Source organism: Lathamus discolor, chromosome 2, assembly GCF_037157495.1.
Source record: "Lathamus discolor isolate bLatDis1 chromosome 2, bLatDis1.hap1, whole genome shotgun sequence".
In the NCBI taxonomy this organism is placed as follows: domain Eukaryota; kingdom Metazoa; phylum Chordata; class Aves; order Psittaciformes; family Psittacidae; genus Lathamus; species Lathamus discolor.
Window position 1 is genome coordinate 129,198,160 of NC_088885.1, and position 20,737 is coordinate 129,218,896.

General features: G+C 41.1%; 1 protein-coding gene across 4 annotated transcripts in view; it reads right to left on the minus strand.

The window, feature by feature from the left end:
- Nucleotides 1-291: 291 nt before the first annotated feature.
- Nucleotides 292-20,737, minus strand: part of PEX2 (peroxisomal biogenesis factor 2) — a 31,312-nt gene continuing 10,866 nt past the window's right edge. For 2 of the 4 annotated variants that reach the window (XM_065668470.1, XM_065668469.1), the window contains exons 2-3: nucleotides 18,193-18,262; nucleotides 292-5,008 (exon numbers count right to left, since the gene is read on the minus strand). In XM_065668470.1, the coding sequence (XP_065524542.1) occupies nucleotides 4,075-4,989 (915 nt within the window). In that variant the 5' untranslated portion in view covers nucleotides 4,990-5,008; nucleotides 18,193-18,262 and the 3' untranslated portion in view covers nucleotides 292-4,074. The remainder of the gene's footprint in view (nucleotides 5,009-18,192; nucleotides 18,263-20,737) is intronic. The other 2 variants (XM_065668472.1, XM_065668471.1) reach the window with 1 other exon arrangement.

A 20,737-nucleotide genomic window follows, 5' to 3' on the forward strand; every position in this document is an offset into this window, starting at 1 on the left:
ATCTTCTTCGTACAAGCCAACACAGCTTCCTAGCAAAAACACACAAAATGTACCAGTCATCAATTTATTGCTATGACTACTCTGCTCAAAAGGAGAATGATTCAAAAGATACTTTGCTTTGGAACCTAACATTGAAGAAACCTTTAAAGTGAACTGTAACTATAAACTAGCTTGCCACTTTGCATTTGTATCATAAATACTAAAGAACACCTAATGGCCTTACAACTGAATAACCGTAATTAGACGGCCAAAAAGAAAAAAAAAATAAAGTCTCTTCAGAAAAGTTCAGAATCTGTTCAAATGTATATTTTATTTGTCAACTTGGTTTTCATAAGAATGATACATCTCAGATAACAACTGTAGACATACTCTCAAATAAGGAAATTCATAGGACTGTATTTAGGAAAAATATTTCTTTCACCTTTAACATCTTTTCCCCAGTTTGCCCAAATCATCCTCGCCTGTCACATCCCACATTCATGTAAAAATAACAAAACAGAAGTATTTCCAGGTAATGCAGAGATCAGGTACTTTCTCTGTCATTTATTTTACAGACTATTGAAACTCCTGCTTTTAAGTCTTTCACAACATTACTTAAACAAGACCTCTCTTAAAACATATAGATGAACTGCTGTTTTGTGGAAGCAAGTAATCAGCATTATCCAATTCCTTTCATCTAAATGCCTCCAAAATCATACCCTGTGACAACTTGTAATTCTGATTCAAATGAAGGTATGAAAATTTTTCTAATATGCCTATTAATACAATTAGTCTTTTTCAGTTATGACTTAATTTCTTGATTTCTCACACAATGAATATGTTCATATAGCACACAAGACACAACAAAGCACAAATAAACCCCTTAATACACGGCTGTAACTTCTTTCCAAGATAGAAGTTCTGGTCCTCTACATTTATTAAATTCTAGGCATTTATTTTCACTGATGCATATGGCTGCTCAGAGGTACATTCTCATGGTAGCTGAACACTAACCCCCTTTTGTTTAGAGAAAAGGACTGAAGAGATTAACATCCAAAATAGATTTTATTCCCTCTACTGGAAGAAGCATCACCATTTAGTCCTTTGCTACAGTGGAGTTTTAACCTGAAAATGAGTTAGCATGCAGTTAGCATGTAAATCATCATTTGATTAGTCTATGAAAGATATATATCTAATTTTTAAATATAATCAAAGATTACTTTTCTGCAGTTTATAACACAAGACACAACAGAACAGAGGTATGTAGTTAATTTTACAGTGCTATAAGGAAGCACTGACTTTGCTGAGCACTGACTTTGAAGTGTTACCAAGCTAACCTGGTAAAAGTAGTATTTTTAATACACTTGGTCTCATCAATGTGAGTTGTGACTACAACTGAGCAAAAGGTTCACCACATTGCAGATAAATAAATAAAGAATATTTCTGACAAAAGGAACCACTATTTTCCCAAACTTTTCCTCTCACTTGCATGGAAAATGAAAGAATTATAGCCACACCTTAGAGTCTAGGATATTAGGGTAATGCAAACTGTTTATTTATGTCATAAGATATAGACCACAAAGTTGGTCAGTTCTATGGGCTACAAAGCTAACACACTGATGATGAGGTAATACAGTAGTAGGCCAAAGCTTTGGTATAATAAGACATCATAAATTAAGCATCAATAGTTCAATTCCAGAAGAAAAACAGGGAAGTCAAGTGCAATTTAGCAAAGCCAGCAGAAAACAGCTGTACAACAGAGTTACAAAACTTCTGGAAACAGGTTTTGTACTGCTACTATAACGGGGATGAAAAACAGTATATATTTTACTAGGTTTTCACCTGCATGAAGCTGCAAGAGACAAAACAAGCCTCAGCAAATTCATACAGCTTACGTAAATCAAACAGCAGGAGAGAGAGAGGTGGAATGAAAAGGGAAAATAGCATTGTTTAAATATTCAGGAAAAAGAAACAGTTCTCAATAGGAACGAAGTTAACGCCTACATTAGAAGAACATGACACCTAACAGTCCAATATAGAAAAATCCATGCTCTTTTAACACAATACTTTATCTGTAACTTCAGAAGGAATGAAGAGTCCACAATAAACAAAGGTCCACTATGATTATAAACCACAAAGACTGTATTTTGGATGTGTACAAGCCTTAATAAGGATAGTTAAAAAGGTAACAGAAACGCTGATGGATTTTTCAAGAGACATTAGACCACCTCAAAGACAGGGCTGCAAATACATTCCTTTGGGAAGAGCTATTAAATAATGTGGAAGGACAATTCATACAGAATCATTTCAGGACCAGCAAGTAACTCCAGGATATTCTCCAACAGACATGCCAGTTTTGATACTTCTATTAAAGGCAGCTTTGTACATGCTGGTTCGAATTGCAACTGTGAATAATAAATCTGGCAGGCTGCTGATACACACATTTGAAAGCAAATAATACATTGTGGCACAGTATCTGGAAGCAGTTGCTCTGAAGTCTCAACTCACAGAACAGCAGCAGCATTAATGAAGTTTTTGGCTGCCCAAAGATACTTACAAACCTGCTAACTATATTTAATTGCATCAGATGAAAGCACTGTGTGTCACTCTAAGGATCAAAACCTAGAATTTAAGATCTTCAAATAAATAGGCTGGTGGGTTGTTTTAATCAGACACTGAAGAATGTAATAAACCATTTCATAAAAGTAGATCAAAGACTGGATCAGTTGTTACCATACTATTTTTGGGACTGACTACTGATGACAGCCAATCAAGAACACAGCTAGTATAATGCTATTTACTCAAATTCTCAAAAAACTTACATAGTTAAAGAATTGAAAAAGGATGCAGTATATTTTTGTGTTAATGACACATTTCTGGGCAAGACTGCCTGTTAAAAAAAGGATTGCAATTTTTAAGAAAATAACTCACACAGGACCAGGTCAAAGAATAAATGGATAGTGTTAAAACAGGGGATAATAACAACATTGCAAAGCTGACAGACAAAGCAAATAGTAACAGTGAAAATCAGGAATATCTATTTTTTTTTTCTTTTTTTTTCCCACGTCTACATGCACATAACTGCATTGATATTTTTTTGGTGTGGCAGTGAGCCATTACTGAGGTCTGACACCCACCTTGACCACACACATAAAAAACCAGAAGAGTGGCAAGTCCCAAATACAGCATACTGTCAGTTATCTCCAGTGTCTCTGAGTCAGAAGACTGTGGGTTACCCTTGGGCAGCTGCCACATTCCAGTGAATGATGGACTGTGTGCCTCAGCTTTATAGGGAAGAAGAGGAAAGTGGTCATATATACGTCACTGAAGATCATGGCTGAGCCAGAAAAGTAGTTCAGTCACCTCATGGAGGTCTAGAATGTGCACTGTATTAGTACAGGAAGTGGTGTAACACTTGTAGGCACATGTTCACTATGGATTATCTGTATGTCTACCAGAGGGATCACTTAGAGCTTATGGTCTATTGATAAGAAAGCAATTCTGAGTACATCCTGTTATGTTGGTTTAATACGACAAAAACTCTTAAGAATCTGCCGAGATGATAATCCATTCTACACTTTTCCTTTTTTCAGTGGAACCTCACACTGGAATTAAAATTTAAAACATTTGAATTTAAAATTATTCTTTAGGCATGACAAGATGACTTGCCTACTAAATTCATCTACCAGCTAAGTTGTTAATGGCAGAAGCTGTTACAACAAGCCTGAGAAAAATCTATAAAATTGGTAAAAGCTTACTGGGCATCTTCTGTATCTTTGAAGGAAGTATACAGCATGAAGTTAGAAAGTTGCAGGCTAACAGACTCTAGATCTAAGGAAGAATGACTTGGCAATGTGAGGGTACCAAAGTGGGATCAAGCAGAAGAGTTAGTAAATTACTTTTTGTTCCTTCAAAGAGGCAAGTTGGCACTTTCACTCAGTAAACTGCTAAGACCAGTAAAGACATATGTTGCAACAAATTGCATACTCTCAAAAACCATCTTTAAGCTGTCTGTTTACAATACTTTCTGAATTTTTGCAGTAATCTCTTCAACATAATATTTTATGTACAGCATAAAACCAAATCAACATCATATCAGGCGTGCAATTCTGTCATTTCAACCTTATATTTCAATGGCTGAAGACTCTGTACCTCTGAGCCACATTTAGGGCATGTAAAATACATATCAAATAAATAGTTGCTTTTAATACAGTAGTAACAAAAAACATGTGAACATCCTATGGTATGAGGCATGGTAGGCCATTCCCCACATAGTGAGCATTCTTTGCAGTGAGCTGTTAATGTGTTTTTACTATTGGAAAGACCTGCAATACGCGAGCAGCAAGAAGAAATTTTAACTTTCAGTTTCTGTACATTAATAAGTGGCAGCAGATAGATCAGAAATTCAGCAAAGCCATGCCATAGTAGCTCCCTGTTCATGTATTCAAATCCTATTTGACGAACACTTTGTGGCTTGCAAAAAACTGACCTAATTCCTAGAATGCGTTCTGTTAATGTTGCAAAAGTTCCTTTCTGAAGAAAAATCAGAAAATTTAGAAGTCCACAAAGTTTAAGAAGTCCAGCTCCAAAGTTAATACAACTCTTAATTTTGCAGAAAGATTGCATTTGACGATTGCTAAATAAATCATAACATCTTTCTTCCAACCATCTTCCACCAACAGTTAAAATAAGATACCATAACTTCTGGTGTTTGCTCAGAGGCTGGTATTTCTCTGTCTGAGATAAGTTATTCTTGTATCGAATATTCAGAATAGCCTGTCCCACTGTTGCGTTCTTGGAGTATATAGTGAATCTCCACAATACAAGCCATAAAAATGCTTTTACTTCTGGTTCAAACTGAGCCAACACCCCTGGTTTAAATCCATGAAAACAGCTGGTAAACTGTGACCACACTAGCTGTTCCAGGGCTTTGTTTAGTTCAAGAGCATCAAGTTGACTTATTCTGAGCACAGGATTCACAGTCTTTTCATTTCCAGTGATGGATGCCATTTCTTCACAAAAAAACTTTCTAGGAATAAACACAAATATATTTTAGTGTAAGCAGAGCATTTCCTATTTTTGTTCTTATAAAAAAAATAACAAACTTGGTTTTATGTATGCCTACATATCCATTTATCTATATCAGCAATAGACAGTAAGTAACAAAAAAAGGTTGCTCAGGATGTACATTACCACACTATTAATAAACTACAGGTCCTTTCAGGAACCTTTACATTAACAGTAAGAAATTTCACCTCAAAGGAAGATATATTGGACTGCTTCTCACAAACTAACATTTATATTTGGTTATAGAGAAGTGTTTAACACCTTACAGATATTCAGAAAAACTACACAGATTTAACATTACACTGAATAAATTAAAAACTCCAGTATTTTGCTGGGCATATCTGAAATATTGAATTGGACCTCAAAATAAAAGGCCAGAAACAAGAATTATAAAATTATACAGGTTTTCTATGGAGAAATGGGGAAAGTGAATTTACTAACCAAAATCTGTAAGAGAACAGTGGGTGGATAGAAAATATTGCTGTATGAATACTTCACTAGCTACAGCTGAAAGTAAAAATCTTAGAAATGCTAACAAATTTAAGGATTGCATGCAGAAAAATATGGATAAAATAAGATCGGAATGATAAAACTTGCTAAAGGCAGTGATTAGTTCAGAGAAGAATCATCATATGAGATTAAAAAAATATTCAGCATTCAGACATAAATTATCACACAGTACATCACTAAAGCCTGCATATATTTTCTAGTCTTTTGACAGGTGTGGGATTGTGCTACTTCTTGTATAACAAATTTCCTGGCAAGATGATTAATGTATACTAGCAACTCCAACAACTATGTGCTCTTCTTATTCAAGCATTACCGAGAAAAATACATTATTTTTTTTAAAATTGCTTGGTTTAAGTGTTATTATATTTGGAATTTTGTGACTAAGAAAATAAATGCAATAAATTACAAAACCAAAATACAGCTAATGCCTCAGTAATGCAAAATTGTGGGGCAACTGATTTTTAGTTCCTTCTGTGCACATAAAAAAAACAAACCCAACGTGATTTACAAGTGGTATATTTCAGCTACTACTTAACATCTTTCACTTTCTCTAACAGATTCTTTGCATAACAGACAAGGAAGGGTCAACAGTCTCCTAAACAAAGCACTGAAGAAGGTACTTCAAATCCCTATTTATAAGAGGAAAACCTATAAAACAAACCTGCTTTGAATGAAAGACGCTGTATAGGACCTTATATAGGAATGGTAGCTAATGATGCTAATAATAATTAAAAAAAAAAAAATCCTTCAAAGCAGCAACTGTTTCCTGAAATAAGAGTGCACCAAAAATTTTAAAACCCGGTATAAAAGAAGAGGAGCTACTGGAGGGGATCCAGCAGAGGACCACAGGGATTATCAGGGGTCTGGAACATCTCTTTTACAAGGAGATTGCAGGAGCTGGGCCTGTGTAGTCTAGAGAAGACAGAGAGGGGATCTCATTAATGCATGTAAACATCTCAAAGGCAAGTGCCAGGAGGATGGTGCCAGACTCTTCAGTGGTGCCGAGTGACAGGACAATGGCCATAAACTAAAACACAAGAAGTTTCACCTGCACATAAGGAAGAACTTCTTTACATTGAGGGTGGCAGGGCACTGGACCAGGCTGTCCAGGGAGGTTGTGGAGTCTCTCTGGATACTTTCAAAACCTTCCTGGATGTGTTCCTCTGTAACCTATTTTAGGTGTCCCTGCTTTGGCAAAGGGGACTGGACTAGATAATCCCCAGAGGTCCCTATCAACCCTAATGATTCTGTGATCATTTGTAGCATTCCTACTGTTTTCCATACCTGGTTGTCTATAAGGAAAAAATATCATGCAAAGCTAACAGGAAACATGATTTTGTTTTTAATGTATGCTGTACAATAGCAGCTTCCAGTTAACTAAGCCTAGCTGCATGGGTAGGGCATACAGTAGCTCCACTCAATTTCTTTAAACTCCTCCTTCCTCAATAGAAAGCAAAATATGGCTGAAGGTAGTTTAAGGCCACCTCCTCTGGACAAACAGCTAATGGGGTTCACTGCACCAACCCATGCTGGTCTGACAAGACAGTATACAAGGGTATACAAAGGCAGTACGCCCAACTGCCCACTTCTGTCATTTCTGCAGTAAGGACTGAAGTGCATGAAGCGTGTTTGCTAAGCAAAAAAAAAAAAAAGGACCTGGGCATTATGGTAGGCAGAAAGCTGAAAACAAGTCACCAGTGCATCCTTGCAGTAATAATCCGTACTGGAGTGCACTAGCATGCATACAGCTAGCAGATGGAAGGATGTGCTTACTCCCCTCTACTTGGCATTGGCGAGTCTATACTAGGGACACTATGTCCAGTTTTGCCTCTTACCTGTCAATAGAACAAAAGAAACATCAACAAACTGAAAGAATACAGCCACTAAAATCATTAGGGAGCCCCAGCACCTGATCTATGAGAGTCTGAAGGAACTCAGATTGTTCAACTCAAAGGCAGCTAAGAAGTGATCTAATGTTCCAGAACCTACAGGCTGCAGAAACGATTAAGTCAAATCTTTCTGTGAGATGCAGTGAAAGAAGAGGCAACTGCTTCTAAGTTGCTGCATGAGGAATTTTAATTGGACATAAGGACACAGGAACAGGTTGTCTAGAGAGACTGTGAAATCTCCATCCTTTCCTAAAGCTTGATCACATGATGCCCTTTCCTAGCATTGAATTTATCTTGAATTTTTACAGGAGGATGGAGGGACTAGATGCTTTAAACATCTTCCCGAGAGCTTGGCGCTTGACCTTCCCTCAAATTTGTACAAGCCTCCCTCATTGTAGAATCTGTTTCAATTATGACAATACATACTTTTTTTTATATAGAATCATAGAATAGTTAGGGTTGGAAAGGACCTCAAGATCATCTAGTTCCTACCCCTCTGCCATGGGCAGGGACACCTCACACTAAAACATCCAACACAAGGCTTCATCCAACCTGGCCTTGAACACCGCCAGGGATGGAGCACTCACAACCTCCCTGGGCAACCGATTCCAGTGTCTCATCACCCTAACAGGAAAGAATTTCCTCCTTATATCCAATTTAAACTTCCCCTGTTTAAGTTTTAACCCATTACTTCTTATCCTGTCACTACAGTCCCTGACAAAGAATCCCTCCCCAGCATCCCTACAGGCCTCCTTCAGGTACTGGAAGGCTGCTATGAGGTCTCCATGCAGCCTTCTCTTCTACAGGCTGAACAGCCCCAACTTCCTCAGCCTATCTTCATACGGGAGGTGCTCCAGTCCCCTGATCATCCTCGTGGCCCTCCTCTGGACTTGTTCCAACAGTTCCATGTCCTTTTTATGTTGAGGACACCAGAACTGCACACAATACTCCAGGTGAGGTCTCACAAGAGCAGAGTAGAGGGGCAGGATCACCTCCTTCGACCTGCTGGTCACGCTCCTTTTGATGCAGCCCAGGATACGGTTGGCTTTCTGGGCTGCGAGCGCACACTGAAGCCGGCTCATGTTCATTTTCTCATCAACCAACACCCCCAAGTCCTTCTCTGCAGGGCCGCTCTGAATCTCTTCTTTGCCCAGTCTGCAGCTGTGCCTGCGATTGCTCCGACCCAGGTGCAGGACCTTGCACTTGTTGTGGTTGAACTTCATAAGGTTGGCATCAGCCCACATCACAAGCGTGTCAAGGTCTCTCTGGATGGCATCCCTTCCCTCCAGCATATCAACCGGACCACACAGCTTGGTGTCATCGGCAAACTTGCTGAGGGCGCACTCAATCCCACTGTCCATGTCAGCAACGAAGATGTTAAAGAAGACCGGTTCCAACACCGATCCCTGAGGGACACCACTCGTTACCGGTCTCCAGCCGGACATCGAGCCATTGACCACAACTCTTTGTGTGCGGCCGTCCAGCCAGTTCTTTATCCACTGAGTGGTCCATCCATCAAATTGATATCTCTCCCATTTAGAGAGAAGGATGTTGTGTGGGACAGTGTCAAACACTTTGCACAAGTCCAGGTAGATGACATCAACTGCTTTACCCTTATCCATCAGTTCTCTAGCCCCATCATAGAAGGCCACCAAATTGGTCAGGCAGGATTTCCCCTTAGTGAAGCCATGCTGGCTGTCACCAAGCACCTTCTTGTTTTTCATGTGCCTTAGCATGCCTTCCAGGAGAATGTGCTCCAAGATTTTACCAGACACAGAGGTGAGACTGACTGGTCTGTAATTCCCCGGGTCTTCCATTTTCCCCTTCTTGAAAATGGGGGTTATATTTCCCTTTTTCCAGTCATCGGGAACTTCACCTGACTGCCATGATTTTCAAATACGATGGCCAGTGGCTTAGCAACTTCATTCGCCAGCTCCTTCAGGACCCGTGGATGGATTCCATCAGGTCCCACGGACTTGTGCATGTTCAGATTTTTAAGATGGTCTCGAACCAGATCCTCTCCTACAGTGGGCCCACGGTCTTTATTCTCACAGTCCCTGCGTCTACCTTCTAAGAACTGGGTGGTGCAGTCAGAGCCTTTGCCAGTGAAGACCGAGGCAAAGAAGTCATTAAAAACCTCAGCCTTCTCCAAATCCTGTGTAGCCAGTTCTCCCGAAAGCTTCCTCAGGGGGCCTATTTTGTCCCTAGTCTGTTTTTTGTTTGCTACGTACCTGTAGAATCCCCTCCTATTATCCTTAACATCCCTGGCTAGGTTTAATTCTAACTGGGCCTTAGCCTTCCTAACCTGGTCCTTAGCTTCCCAGACAACATCCCTGTACTCTACCCAGGCCACCTGTCCTTGCTTCCACCTTTTATAAGCCTCTTTTTTCCTTTGAATTTTCCTCAGCAGCTCCTTATCCATCCAAGGAGGTCTCCTGGCCCTCCTGCTGCACTTCCTTCTAGTTGGGATGCAGCACTCCTGAGCTTGTAGCAGGTGATCCTTGAATATCAACCAACAGTCTTGGGCCCCCCTGCCCTCTAGGGCTATATCCCATGGAACCTTACTAAGCAGGTTCCTGAAGAGGCCAAAGTCTGCTCTTTTGAAGTCCAGGGCAGTGAGCTTGCTACACGCTCTTCTCACTCTCCTGGGGATCTCAAATTCGACCAGCTCGTGATCGCTGCATCCAAGGCTGCCCTGGAGTACCACATTCTCAAGAAGCCCTTCCCTGTTGGTGAGCACAAGGTCAAGCATGGCACCTCTCCTTGTCGGCTCCTCTATTACTTGCAGAAAGAAGTTGTATTCCACACAATCGAGGAACCTCCTGAATTGGTTGTGCCGTGCAGTGCCATCGTTCCAACAGATGTCAGGGTGGTTGAAATCCCCCCATGAGAACAAGGGCCTGCGAACGTGAGGCTTTTCCTATCTGTCTGTAGAGTGCTTCATCCTCAGGTTCTCCTTGATCAGGCGGCCTTTAACAGATCCCCACAGTAATGTCTCCCACAGCTGTTTTCCCTTTAACCCTGACCCACAAACTCTCTGTAAACTGCTCACCTGCCCCCAGACAGAGTTCCATACTCTCCAGCCTATCCCTAACATAAAGGGCAAATCCCCCTCCCCGCCTGCCAGGCCTGTCCTTTCTAAAGAGCCTGTAACCTTCCATTCCAACACTCCAGTCATAGGAGCCATCCCACCTATTATATCATACCCCCGTACATGTGCACACATCTCTAATTCCTCTTGTTTGTTCCCCATGCTACGGGCGTTTGTATAGAGGCATCTGAGACAAGCTCCAATTGAAGCCGGCTCATTTGGAGCAGCTGGAATGTATCTACATTGTTCCGAGCATTTATTATAAGTGCTGGCAACTGACTGAGTGTGTTGGGATGGAATGATGCCCCCCTCCCCCAACACATCTAGTTTAAAGCCTCCTTGACCAGTCTGGCAAGCCTCCTACCAAAACTGTTCTTCTCCTTCTTTACCAGAGCAGCTCCACCAGCCCCCAGTAGATCTGGCCTACTAACTTCAGTCTTATGTTCAAGACACCCAAACCCCTGACTATGACACCATCCTTTTAACCATTTATTGACCTGGCCAATCTTCCTAGCTTTTTCTTGGTCCTCCCCTGTGTCCTGGAGAATTGACGAAAAGACTATCTGAGCACCGGAGCCCCTAACCACCTCTCCCAGGGCTCTGTAGTCTTTCTTTATGGTCCCCAGTCTACTACTACCTATATCCCTAGCACCCACATGGATCACCAGGAGCGGGTAATAGTCCGTGGAACTTACTAGAGCAGGCAGCCTCTCTGTAACATCCCTGATCCGTGCCCCTGGTAGGCAGCACACCTCCCTCGAGACGGGGTCAGGCCGACAGACGAGTGCTTCCGTCCCTTTCAAAGTAGAGTCCCCTATTACTACGACCCGCCGCTTTTTCTTTGTAGCACCAGTAGAGATCTTAACCCATGCATAATCCGGCTGTTTGTGGTGCAAGTGCGTTTCCTCGTTAGTCTCCTGCAGGACAGCAAAGCGGTTCTGCGTGGGGACAACAGATTTAGGAGGAAGCTCCTTGCTTTTAATTGTCCTTTTCCTCCTTCTTTTGTTATTTTTCTTTGTCACCAATTCCCAATTTCCCGGGTTGGTGTCCTCCTTCTTTCCTTCATGAGCTGGAGGGGAAGCTTGAGGCCCCCGCACAGTATGGGGCTGGAGCAAGCAGCCCCGCTTCCTCTCAGCTACCCTGACATCTTGCAGCCCGCTAATAGCATTCCGCAGCTCAGCCACCTGCTGCAGGAGGACCTCCACCAGGGAGCACCGAGCGCAGCCCTGCCCGTCATGCACCTTTCCCTCACCAGACCAGTGCAGGCACCCTCTACACTCCGAGCTCTGCAGTGCAGCCTCCCCTCTCATTGGCTCTGTCTGGGTGCCTACGCTGGTCACTGCCGGGGCAGCCAGAGCAGAGCTCCCAGAGCAGGCCCTGCCCATACGATGGGCGCTCACCATCCCGCTCGCCTGCCCGCGCAAACTGCTGCGCAAACTGCCTCGTCCCGCTCTGTTCGCCGCGCTCCTGGTCGCTCGCGCTCCCTGGGGCAGGTTTTTAACCACTCAGGGTTGGTGCCGCTGCTCCTGGCTCCGCCCCCTGTGAGTCCCTGCTCGCGTCCGCGGAGCTGCCGGCTCCTGGGCAGGTCCTGTCGAGGACTTGAAGCTCCCTTGGCAGCTCTGGCCGCTCTGAGTTGAGGCTCCTGGACACTGATCTCTCCCCCGCTCCGGTGATAAAGGCGTCCTCTCTCGAGCTACTCACCTCAGCATGATCCTTTATAAAATTAGCTGAAAGAAATAACTTCAGTGAACCTGAAGAACCAAAGTGGATTGGAACTTTGTATACATAAAATGGGAACCACTTCTGAACCAAATTCAAGCACTATTCATTAACCTTCAGATTTTTGCAAAAGCCAATTCTCCTTTTTAAAAAAATTAGAATCAACACCATATATACTGCTTAACTGTGACATATTTAATGCCTCTTCTGAATTACCAACTAGCTGATTGATTCAACTTTGAAGCCACTTTTATACAAGCTACATGGAAAAGGAAGAATACCAGACAAAACCTATTAATACGGATGTACTAATTTAACTTAAATTACGCTTATCATATTCCAATGTAAGCAAAGCTTACCAATTAGGTAAGCACTCTCAATTTAAGCAGTAAAACTAGGCAGTGTTCTGAAGTTCTTTGTTGTTGAGAACACTGAAAGTTTGCCACAGATCATGGCTGTTAACTGGACCTTGCAAGTTACTTAAAAATTGTATCTATATAGCTTTGATTTTAATGTGTAAGTGCATTGCAGCAAGCTAAGTGCTACGTACAAGAATAAGTGTGCTGCTATACATGCTTACTTCTGAAACGATTTAAGGTTTTACTTCAGTTACAGGGCAGGTACTTACTTCGCATAGACAGACATTAATAAGTAAAGTTTGAAAGCTGTATTTTCCTATAGAAAATCACAGAATCACAGAATCACAGAATCCCAAGGGTTGGAAGGGACCTAAAAAGATCATCTAGTCCAACCCCCCTGCAAGAGCAGGGTAACCTACAGTACATCACACAGGAACTTGTCCAGGCGGGCCTTGAATATCTCCAGTGTAGGAGACTCCACAACCCCCCTGGGCAACCTGTTCCAGTGCTCTGTCACTCTTACAGTAAAGAAGTTCTTCCTGATGTTAACGTGGAACTTCCTATGCTCCAGTTTACACCCATTGCCCCTTGTCCTATCACTGGATATCACTGAAAAAAGCCTAGCTCCATCATCCTGACACCTACCCTTTACATATTTGTAAACATTGATGAGGTCACCCCTCAGTCTCCTCTTCTCCAAGCTAAAGAGACCCAGCTCCCTCAGCCTCTCCTCATAAGGGAGATGTTCCACTCCCTTAATCATCTTTGTGGCTCTGCGCTGGACTCCTTCAAGCAATTCCCTGTCCTTCTTGAACAGAGGGGCCCAGAACTGGACGCAATATTCCAGATGCGGCCTCACCAAGGCTGAGTAGAGGGGGAGGAGAACCTCTCTTGACCTACTAACCACTCCCTTTCTAATGCACCCTAAGATGCCATTTGCCTTCTTGGCCACAAGAGCACATTGCTGGCTCATGGTCATCCTCCTATCCACCAGGACCCCCAGGTCCCTTTCCCGTTCACTACTTTCCAGCAGGTCAGTCTGCAAATGTCCTAATGATGTGGATAAACAGCACTGTTTCTTTGAGAGAAAAGGCCTAAATTCTTACCTATATTTTGCTATAGTCGTGAACTGTCATTTAAACTCTTTATGGTGTCCATTTTTTCACATGATAATAAGAATAAGAATAAGCAATTAATAATCACAGAATCCCAAGGGTTGGAAGGGACCTCAAAAGATCATCTAGTCCAACCCCCCCGCAAGAGCAGGGTAACCTACAGTACATCACACAGGAACTTGTCCAGGCAGGTCTTGAATATCTCCAGTGTAGGAGACTCCACAACCCCCCTGGGCAACCTGTTCCAGTGCTCTGTCACTCTTACAGTAAAGACGTTCTTCCTGATGTTAACGTGGAACTTCCTATGCTCCAGTTTGCACCCATTGCCCCTTATCCTATCACTGGATATCAATGAAAAAAGCCTAGCTCCATCATCCAGACACCCACCCTTTACGTATTTGTAAACACTGATGAGGTCACCCCTCAGTCTCCTCTTCTCCAAGCTAAAGAGACCCAGCTCCCTCAGCCTCTCCTCATAAGGGAGGTGTTCCACTCCCTTAATCACCTTTGTGGCTCTGCGCTGGACTCCTTCAAGCAATTCCCTGTCCTTCTTGAACAGAGGGGCCCAGAACTGGACGCAATATTCCAGATGCGGCCTCACCAAGGCTGAGTAGAGGGGGAGGAGAACCTCTCTTGACCTACTAACCACACCCTTTCTAATGCACCCTAAGATGCCATTTGCCTTCTTGGCCACAAGAGCACATTGCTGGCTCATGGTCATCCTCCTATCCACCAGGACCCCCAGGTCCCTTTCCCCTTCGCTACTTTCCAGCAGGTCAACCCCCAACCTGTACTGGTACATGGGGTTGTTCTTCCCCAGATGCAAGACTCTACACTTGCCCTTGTTGAATTTCATCAAGTTTCTCCCCACCCAACTCTCCAGCCTGTCCAGGTCTCGCTGAATGGCAGCACAGTCCTCTGGTGTGTCAGCCACTCCTCCCAGTTTTGTGTCATCAGCGAACTTGCTGAGGGTGCACTCAGTTCCCTCATCCAGGTCATTGATGAAAATATTAAACAGCACCGGTCCCAGCACCGACCCCTGAGGGACTCCACTAGTCACAGACCTCCAGCTAGATTCTGCGCCATTGACCACAACTCTCTGCCTTCTTCCTTTCAACCAGTTCTTGATCCACCTCACTACTTGATCGTCAAGCCCACACTTCCTTAGCTTATCTATGAGGATGCTGTGAAAGACAGTATCAAATGCCTTACTGAAATCAAGAAAAAACACATCTACCGCTCTACCATCATCCCTCCACCTAGTCACTTCCTCATAAAAGGCTATAAGGTTGGTCAAACATGACTTCCCCCTCATAAAACCATGTTGGCTGTTCTTAATGACCCCCTCATCCTTGATATGCCTAGAGATGGTGTCAAGAATAAGTTGTTCCATCACCTTTCCAGGGATGGAGGTAAGGCTGACCGGTCTATAATTACCCGGGTTCTCCTTCTTGCCCTTCTTATAGACTGGCGTGACCTTTGCCATCCGCCAATCCTCAGGCACCTCTCCCGTTTCCCACGACTTACCAAAGATGATGGAGAGTGCCTAGCAATGACCTCCACCAGCTCCCTCAGCACCCGTGGGTGCATTCCATCCGGACCCATTGATTTACAGATGTCCAGATTGCATAGCTGATCCCTAACCCAATCCTCATCTACCAAAGCAAACTCCTCCTTTGTCCTGACTCCTTCTGGGGCTATAGGAATTCGGGGCCCCCGGGGAGAGTCTGTAAAGAGTAAAGACAGAGGCAAAGAAGGCATTCAGCACCTCTGCCTTCTTTATATCCTCAGTCTCCAGGGCACCCACCTCGTTCAGCAGTGGGCCTATATTGCCTCTTGTGTTAGTTTTATTTGCTATATATTTGAAGAAGCCCTTTCTATTGTCCTTAACCCGACTAGCAAGATTAAGGGAGGCCTTAGCTGTCCTAATTGCCTCCCTACATTCTCTAACAACTGTCCTATATTCCTCCCAAGTGGCCAGCCCCTCCTTCCATAATCCATAGATTCTCCTTTTCCACTTGAGTTTGCCCGGCAGCTCCTTGTGTAACCACGCTTGTCTCCTAGATCCCTTACTTGATTTCCTACTCATTGGGACGCTCTGATCCTGAGCTTGGAAGAAGCGGTCCTTGAATGCTGACCAACTATCTTGAGCCCCTTTACCACCTAGTACCCTTTCCCATGAGACTTCCCTTAGCAGTTGATTGAAGAGGCCAAAGTTGGCCCTTCGGAAATCCAGAACTGTGGCTTTGCTAGGTATTCTATTCCTCCCACACAGGATCCTAAACTCCACCATCTCATGGTCACTGCAGCCAAGGCTGCCACTGACCGTCACCACTTCAACCAAACCCTCCTTGTTGGCAAGTACTAAATCTAGCAGCGCTGCTCTCCTAGTTGGTATGTCCACCATTTGCATAAAGAAGTTAGCATCAATAATGAAGCTTTCTGTTTTAAAATTTCTTCATAAAAAATCCTTTCAGAAATCTGTTAGATTTTTCAGGCTTTACTGTCTTCACAAACAGTTGTCCCAGAGTCCGAACAAATGAGAACTCTTCTGGTTTAAAAGTAGATTATAAACAGCCTGTAAATGTCAAAACATTTAGCTTGTGCTTTTAATATTATTTTTGCTTTCCATATTCTAGTGAGCTACACAAATTATAAGGAAAATGTTGGTTTTCCTCCATTTTCTGCATTAAATTCTGTTTGTCTTTCCTTACTCTCTTATGTGGCCTACTTTACATTTTTTAAACTTAAGAGCTCGGAATTGTAGAGCCAGTCATGAAAGAGGCAAATATGAATGAGCAGTTAAGGATGCTACCAGGCTTAGCTCATATGATCAGAATCGAACAGTCAAAAATCAGGTGAATATACATAAAACCCCTCTGTGTGATTAACTTCTTAAACCAGTATCAATATGCCTTGATTCCCTCAATTTTACACCATCACAGGTATCACATAGGGAAAAAAAAAAAAAAAAATTGCCTCCCAGAATAAAACCACACAGAATGCTTCTGTAAGTAACCTATACTTTGGTGGTGGTGTGTTTTTTTTTTTCCTAAAAAAATGAACAATCCCACTTGTACAGTACACTGGGCAGCAAAAAAAAAAAAAAAATTATTGTATATCACCAGGGAAAGAGAAATTTCTTCTGGTATATGTTAGTGCTGTTATTGAGCATTGTACAAATTATGAATGAATATATTTTATTTGGAAGCATGTTATTGACAGAAATCTATCAATACTAATGTGAGTATTTTCAACAGCCTGTCAATATTAATGTAATTATAATTAAGGGGATAACATGGATTTTAGCTATAATACCAAGTAACATCTCCTGCATTGGTGCTATCAATATAAGCATTATTATTGACCTATTCTGGGACTATCAGTATGAAGTGTATTACCATCAGACATATTTGTCAATTCTTTCTGCCCACAAAGAATCTACATTTAAATTTACAGGTCTGTAAACTTTGCCTGCAGAAATATACAAATCCAAGTAACCTCTAGGGTGTCATTTCTTCCATAGGGCTATTACTGAGTAATCAAGGGGTTTCTACTGTCTCAGTGCTACTGCAATTGCATTCCCTACTTTTCTAGCATTCTCATTAGAAGACGGACATTCACAGAAGCTTCAAAATATTTTTAAGCATCATTTGTCAAAACACTTTAGGGGAAACCAACTAAAAACTTATTTTAAGTAAAAAATGAGCTTTTTTCCTTACTGATCTAACTTAAAATTGAATTAAGGATGCAAAAAGTAGCATGCCCATTCACTTCACTGAGTTCATGACTTAACTCTTAAGATCTTATCTCTTCCATGGAACCAAAACATGCAGTTTGAGCACTGTACTTCTGAAGAGATGAAATGGACCACAAGAGACTACCTAATCCTAACTAAGCATGAATGAAGGCTCAAGAATACCTTGACAGATATTTAACTACCAAGAAAGCCAATTCCATACTTTCTCCAGATAAAACACTGGGACAGACTATCACCCTAATAATTCCAAAGAATCTTTTTCTCATATCCAGTCTAAAGCATCCTTATTAGAAATAAGGAAGGGTTTCATTCCACAGGAAAAAACAGTAACAATGGAGAGGAATTTCCAGTTTTTCTGCATTTTCTTGAGAGGAAAGAGCAGTGAGGCATTCGAGGGGACCAACTTCATATTGATTCGCCAAACTAGACAACATCCTCTTTCCTACAATATGCCTGGTATGATACTCCACCGAAAAAAGAAACAAACAAAAAAACCCCAAATCAACAATAAACACCCACAAACAAAAAACCCAACCAAACCAACCTCACACTTCACTTTTTCCAGCAGCATAGACAGTGTTTACCCTGAGATCTACTATATCCTCAGATCTTTTTCTGTCATTTTTTCTGTCTCAATAATTATTTCCTGTTTTGTATTCATGCATTTGAGTTTTTCCTCTTAAACTCAGTGCTTTGTACTTGCCTGCATTGCTTTAATCTTACTGATTTCAGAGGTTCTCTCCAAATTCATCAAAAGTATTCTGGATTCAGATCTGTTCAAAACAAAGAATAAAAAACAAATAAAAAATTTCAACCCCTCTCCAGCTTAGTATCATCAGTAACTTCTGTTAAGTGTGTGTTCTCTTCAATCATCCAACTCATTAATGCCTTTTCATATTGACAGGGTACTATAGATAATTACTCTGTAACGGCAATTTTTCAACTTGATGCTGATAATATCAGCATTTAATAGAGACAGTATGGATATTACATTTCCCTAGCTTGCTTATGGGGAGTAAAATCTTTACTAAAATCAAGCTGGACTGTAACTAAAGTTTTCCTTTTACTTACTAAGCTTGTCATCCTTTCTAAGAGAAGAAACAGTCTGAGGTTTCTTATGAACAGGTGACATCAAACTATACTGGCTGTCATACAATCTCTCTTCTGCACATTTTTAGATACAAATTAATTGCTAAACTATTTACTCCTGAATCTTTATTTGGAATTGAAACTGACATCTTCAAGAATTCTCTTAACACAAGAGAAGAGAGACAGAAACACATGCACACACACAAACCCATTTTGCTATCTATTTTCACCCTCTGGGATATTAAATATATAAATAAAACCAGCAGTGCCTAATTCCTCAACCATTCTAGGATGAATTTTATTAGAATTTGCCATTTGAGCACATTTATATTAAGATTCCTTAGGCTATTCTGTCTGTGCTTTGGTTCCATTCTTATTTCCTAAGACTCATTTTATGAAAGTAGCAGGTCACAATATATCTCTTTTATAAAGTATGAAGTAAAGAATCAGCCTTTGAAAATCTGTTACTTGTTCTCCTTTCTTATTTAGTAATAGATCTAGGTAATAGACCTCTCCCTTTGTGCCTTCTCTTACTTAGATTTTTGGACCCTTTCATTGATTCTTTTTTTGTGCTTTGTAAATTGAAACGCATTTTATTCTTCAGAGTCACTGATTTTATTCTTACATTCCTATGCTATTCATTTATATTCATTGCTAATCATGTTGCATTATTTTTGCCTGGACAACTCTTAATTTTCAGGCCACTAAAGAATTCCTGAGATACATAAAGTCTCTTTAGCATTCATCATTTAGTTTATCATTACAAACTATCTCAAAAAAACAACAGGACATATATTAAAGACAACCTTTTTTTTTTTTTTAGCCTTTTTAACAGACTAGATTCTTCCAAGTCCCAGTATTCATATCTATGGCCCAGGGAGGGGGAAGCAGTATGTGACGGGTACGCTAGGAATCATAACTTCTCTGGAGACGGTATCACTAACACACAGGTCCTCTTTTCTCTGAGAGTTACAATGCTTTTGGTATTGTGCGTTCAATGTTGCCATGCTGGGTGTGTGAAAGAAAGCAAGCAAGCCATACCCTCAAGGCTACTATTCTTCCTTTTATGTTCATATAGTTAGGGTATCTTTTCACCCATCAAAAGTACACTGAGGAGTGGTGGAGTTTTGTTTTTTTAATCGGTTGTTTTTGAGTTGGTTTTGCATTTTGTTTTGAAGGTTTTTTTTGTGAAAGTCTGTTCCATTTAACTGTTCTTTTCAGTTCCTCTCAACAGAGAATATTTTAGATGTCAACTTGAAAACAATAAACTTCAAAGATAAGAAATTAAGTTATATGTATCTAGTTAATTTTAAAATTTTCCTTTACATAAACTGTTATAATCAACCACAGAAAATGGAAACCAGCTGCTCAAAGCCTCATGTCTTAATATTAATTCTCATCTCTTGCTTGCTCATATAGTTTAGAAAGATCCTGAGATCAAAGTCTAACTGGGAGCCCCAACTGTGTTGTCCTTAATCACTGTAAAATTAACTTATCACTATATCATTACCTCAAATAACCTTACAAAAGATTGATTTTGTATTACTGTCTGGATTTCTAGATACTTCAGCTAAATACCTATCATTTTGTAAAGAACATAAACTGATTCCATTTGGAATAACTACTAACACTAATTGAAAAACCAGCAAAACACTGCAATCACATATTATTTATTTCTTATATTCCTGGGAGGTGGGACTATTTCTCAAAACAAAGGAAAACACTGAATGACTGTGTAACAAATCAACTCCATGGATTAAGATTTTCACTACAGACGCTAAGTAAGCAAAAATTCCAGAATCCTAAATGCTATAATTACATTTATTGTCCGAAGACCAAGTACAAGACAAAGACACATTCAAATCACCAATTGCTTTTCCAACTTTAACTCATTAAGCTTAGATTTTATAAAATGGTATACAAGAGGTTAGCTACTGCTGAATGCCTGGAGAGAGCAAGAAAAAGTAAGGACAGCTCATTGATTTATCTTCCAGAAACTACCTGCCAGAGTCAAAATATTAGGGCTTCAAGTTACAAAATCAAAACCAGCTCAGAAGAGCCAGAATTGATACAACAGTAATAAAGAGCAGTAGGAAAGTGCTGCACTGTTAGAAGCTGTACATCAGTCATTTCTGTCAGTATTTGATGGAAAATGAAAA